At 29.8% G+C, this 4969-nt stretch overlaps 1 protein-coding gene across 1 annotated transcript; it reads right to left on the reverse strand.

The window, feature by feature from the left end:
* Window positions 1–458: 458 nt before the first annotated feature.
* Window positions 459–2746, reverse strand: LOC150035782 (uncharacterized). The gene is made up of 3 exons (XM_090314425.1): window positions 2510–2746; window positions 2206–2289; window positions 459–683 (listed from the first exon to the last, which is right to left on the reverse strand). The coding sequence occupies exons 1-3, from the start codon at window positions 2744–2746 to the stop codon at window positions 459–461; spliced, it is 546 nt and encodes a 181-aa protein (XP_090170551.1).
* Window positions 2747–4969: the final 2223 nt, after the last annotated feature.

A 4969-nucleotide genomic window follows, 5' to 3' on the forward strand; every position in this document is an offset into this window, starting at 1 on the left:
TTTGCCTTCAATCTTGATTTGGATCTATATATCATTATAGCGCTATTTTAAAAATCAAACAAATGCACATTTTATGAACCTATTATATATATTTTATGTATACACACAAATAGAATGATGAATATAACAAAAAAGTTAAACTACGTACATGTTTACAAGACTTTTAGCCTCATTACTAGTAACATTTAAAGTTGAATCTAATGAATATGCAATATCTCCATATATATCTAATACAACAAGTATCAAATAATAGCTACAAAGCAGATATATGATATATACTAAACGTTACTGTACATTATAAAATATAAATTTAATGAAAAAAATATATGACAAAAAAAAAAGAAAGGAGATAAAAATTTTCTTTTCGAATATATATACTTAACATAATTTTTGTATATTATAATAATTAGTTTCAAGAATACCTTAACATCATTCGTGTACATAACAAATTCACGAGGCTATGCGACTTGATACCCAATTGCATCTTCTACACGTACTATCTTCTCGTTAATTGGATATGACAATAAACGATTTTTTGTTGTCGCCAAGACGATATCCACTTTCACAATATCTTCTCCAATTGGCATACCATAGAGTATTTCACTTGGATCAATTGTTTCATACACATAACCATATGCTACTATCTTCATATTACTATGTAAAACTAATTCACACGGTTTTCTCTACAACATAAAAATAATTATTAGATTTATACACATAATAAATTAGTATAGTAATTCATAAGAATACCTTTATCAAATGTATTTTTCTCAGAGTTGTTTCATATTGAATTGTTTGTGAGGAAATATTTGTCTCAAAAGTGGGAGCTTGTGCTTTGGACTTTCCTTTATCCTCGTGCTTCTTAAGTTCTTCCATCATTATTCTCAATCTTCATTCAAGAGCTAAATTCATTTATGTTAGATGAGTCTTCTCAGGAAGCATATGTTGATGTGCATCCAAACTTAACGAACTAAGCAAAATATATTCTCCCACAACTCTCACACGTCCACTATGTTCATTTATCCCTATAGCTTTACTTAAAATGCCATTTGGTGATGAGACTATTTCTTTTTTCGAAGCTGTTTGGGAAAGTGTTTCCTACAAAATATAATAAAATTAGTTTAATCTAATTATGTCATTTTAATATACACAAATATGAATACTTACCAGTTGCCATATTTGAAGTTTCCTCATTTAAAAAATTTCCGTTCTTGTCCTTTCGAGCAAAAATACATAAATCTGATCCCTTTCTACCAATAATATACATATAACGTTAGCTTCGAAATCTAATACAAAGTATATTATATTCTTTACTTACCAATTCTTCTATCGTGTTTGCATATCCTTTCCACGACATTCGATGGTCATATTTGTTTTCCAATCTTCTTTTACTTTGTTCTTCATGTATAGTCTATAAATTCACATATAATTGATTAATAAAGATATAATTTAATTCTAATCGCATTCCTAATTAAAAAGATGAAAAAGAAAATCATATCTGAAACTCTTCACTTAATTTGGTAAGAACAAAAATATCCCAATCTTTTTTATTGATGAACGGATAAAGTTTAGGTGGATATTTAATATGCTCCAAATCATCAATATATGGATAGATGTAATCTTGTGACAATGAAGATTTAAATTGATGCCATTTTTCATTTGTTGAAAACAAAATCTTTTTCCTCGTATACCATTCAAAACGAAAGTCACCTGCAAATATAACATGTACAACTTCACTACACACATGCTACATCAATAAATAACATTTATCTGTTTATTGTAATTTTAAATTACATTACCTGAACTCGCTCATAAATTTTTTTTCTTCAGCTCAAGTGGAACAAAATGCCAATTTCGAAATATAATAGGGACATGATTGCGAACACAAGTTCCTATAAAACTTTGCATTTTTGTCGCATATCTTCCAATAGGCTGACCTTTAGCATTAACATTAACACTTTTACGCTCACCGATTGAACGAATAGCAATAACTCACACATAATAGTTGGTCCTAACGTGTTTCTTGATGGAGGTAGATCATTTGAATGAGGACCATGCGCAAGTCACTTCACAATATTTGAGATGTGATTTTTATTACCTTTTAATTCAAAAGCAACCTGAAAAGATTAATATCTATATATTTAGAATATAGTTTTCAATGGTTTAAACTTAGAAGGGAAAATGAATTGTTATTGTGACAAATACCATTTTTCTTAACCATGTATTGAACATTTTATGATGTTCATCTTGTAGCCATTTGGTATTTTTTGCCTTTGATGGATATTTGGCCTTCAATGTAAAGATATGGTGACTGAAATGATATTGACATGGATTATGGATTAATCAAGAAAAAAATACAAAAGACTTGAGTAGAGGTTGATGTACTTACTCAATATAAGGTGCAATACTTTAGATGTATTTTTAATTACATAGCAATGAGCTTGCTCCAACAGTTCTTTTTCGGGATTATGAAATGATTTATGGCTTATTGGTTTTCCAATTTCGATACATTACTTCGTTTGCATTCTCCAAAATCAAATGGCTCTTCTCCTGATAGAAAATCGGTGCAAAAGTCTACTGCTTCTTCCACAATATAACTTTCAGCTATACATCCTTTAGGTCTTTGTCTATTTCTAACATATCCTTTTAATATTTTTATGTAACGTTCAAAAGGATACATCCATCGTAAATACATAGACCCACATAATTTAATCTCTCTTACAAGATGAAATGTGAGATGAACCATTATTGTACAAAATGATGGAGGAAAATATTTCTCCAACAAACATAAAATTTGAACAATATCATTTTGTAATGCATCTAGTTGAGGTACTGAGAAGACTTTACTGCATATTCTGTTAAAAAAGAAACAAATTCACGTGATTGAATACCTTACATGTTTAGTTAGAACTGATCGTATAGCAACATGCAGTAATTGTTGCATAAATACATGACAATCATGAGTTTTAAGTCTCACAAGTTTCAAGTCTTTAAGTGATACAAGATTTCGTATATTAAAAGAGTAGCCTTCTGGAACTTTAACTTCCCTTAATGTTTTGCATACTATATATTTTTCATCTCATCGTAATGTATAGCATACAAGAGGGATATAAGTGCTATTTTGTCCAACTTCAAGTGATAGTTCTAGCCAAATCTTTAAATCAACTAAATCTCATCTTGTTGCTAATCCATCTTTGGTTTTTCTAGGCATATCAAGCAATGTGCCAATAATATTCATGTGCACATTTTTTTTCAATATGCATCACATCTAAACAATGTCTCACATAAAGTTTTTTTTCAATATTTAAAATAAAAAAATATTGACCTTTTACTTCAAGATTGTTTGGAGGTTTTCTTAATTGAACCTTGTGTCAAATTTTTCTTTTCCTTTTGATACACAATATCACTTGTTTGATTCACCGTTACTTGGTTGAGGTGCAACTCCCAATTCTTAAAATCGATTTAATACTTTCTTTTGTTTTTTGTATGGATGATATCGATCCAAGAATCTTCTATGTCCAAGATAAAACAATTTTTTCCCCATGTTTTAAATAAACAAAACATGTATTTTCAGCACACATAGGAAATGCATAATAACCTTTTATACAACAACCACTCAAATTTTCATAAGTAGGAAAATCATTGATGGTCCACAATAGAATTGCCTTTAAGGTAAATACCTCTTTGTGATATACATCAAAACATTCAACTCCTTCCTTCCAAAGTAATTTCAAATCATCAAATAGTGGAGCCAAAAAGACATCAATGTCATTCTCTGGATGCTTTGGTCAAAATATCAACAAACTTAACATCATAAATTTTCTTCTCATTTGAATTTTTACGATGTTTCCGTTCATACGAGACATTTATTCATATTCAAATATTCTTTCCTATATAGACAACAATCATCAAGACATGCATGAATATTCTCATATTCCATCCCTAATGCACATAAAATCTTCTTTGTATCATACATTGATCGAGGAAGTGCATTATTTTTTGGTAGCATCTCATTTACAAGACTCAACAACTCTGAGAAACTTACGTTACTCCACTCGTATTTAACTTTTAAGTTAGCTGATAACTTAGTAAAAGTTTTACAATTGTTATTCAGGCGACATCGATGCATTTTCTCCCTTGCTAGCGTGTTCTTGGTAGGCAATAATAAACCACGCTTAAACGGTCTCAAAACATGTTTTGGGTTAGTTTTGAGTGCTCACAGTGTTATCGATCCCAAATCGTAACACCCATGAAGGGACGGATTCAAATCTGAGACACCAAACCTTTTCGAACATCAACAAACAAGAGCCTGAACTTGTGTGGTAAGTTTTACTTTGCAACAACTCATTCTAAATTCTTTTTTAATACGATTAAAGTGTTCTATTTTAGCTATAGGCTTCAAAGCAGCTATGGATAAAGTTTAGATAAGATCGAACATATTGCTTTCTTCATAAATTTTTATGCAAGAATATAACCAAGTAAGCTATCTTGTGAGAAAAGGTTGGAAAAATAAAATGGACATGATAGTTATGGTTTCCTTACTATCCCATGAATACATTGTCTTCGCTCAAGAAAATGTATGGGTTCTTATGTAACTAATTTTGGAATTAGCTTAAACAAAGGAGGGAAATCGTATACTTCCAATTTTCAGCATGAAAATGTATTTGATTTTTGGAGAAGTTAAAAAGGGTTGTGTTAATTACTGTATTTTCTGTTTTGGGTGTTTCAAGCGCTATTAATACTTTGGCAGACTTATTATTTAAGGCACATCGGAGATGGTAATAGCTTACGACCCGAAGTTTCTCATCAACTTAGTTGTTTTACAAATATTTCTATTATATATCTTAACGTTTTATGAAATTTTTGCAGTTCAAAATCTTTTTTTTTTTTTAATTTTTTCTATAATTATTATTTAGTTTTAAGAATTATGAGATTTCAAGATACTTACACGATCGGCCTAAGCAATAGG

Source organism: Benincasa hispida, chromosome 6 (assembly GCF_027475165.1).
Source record: "Benincasa hispida cultivar pf3 chromosome 6, pf3_genome.v1.1, whole genome shotgun sequence".
NCBI classification, from domain to species: domain Eukaryota; kingdom Viridiplantae; phylum Streptophyta; class Magnoliopsida; order Cucurbitales; family Cucurbitaceae; genus Benincasa; species Benincasa hispida.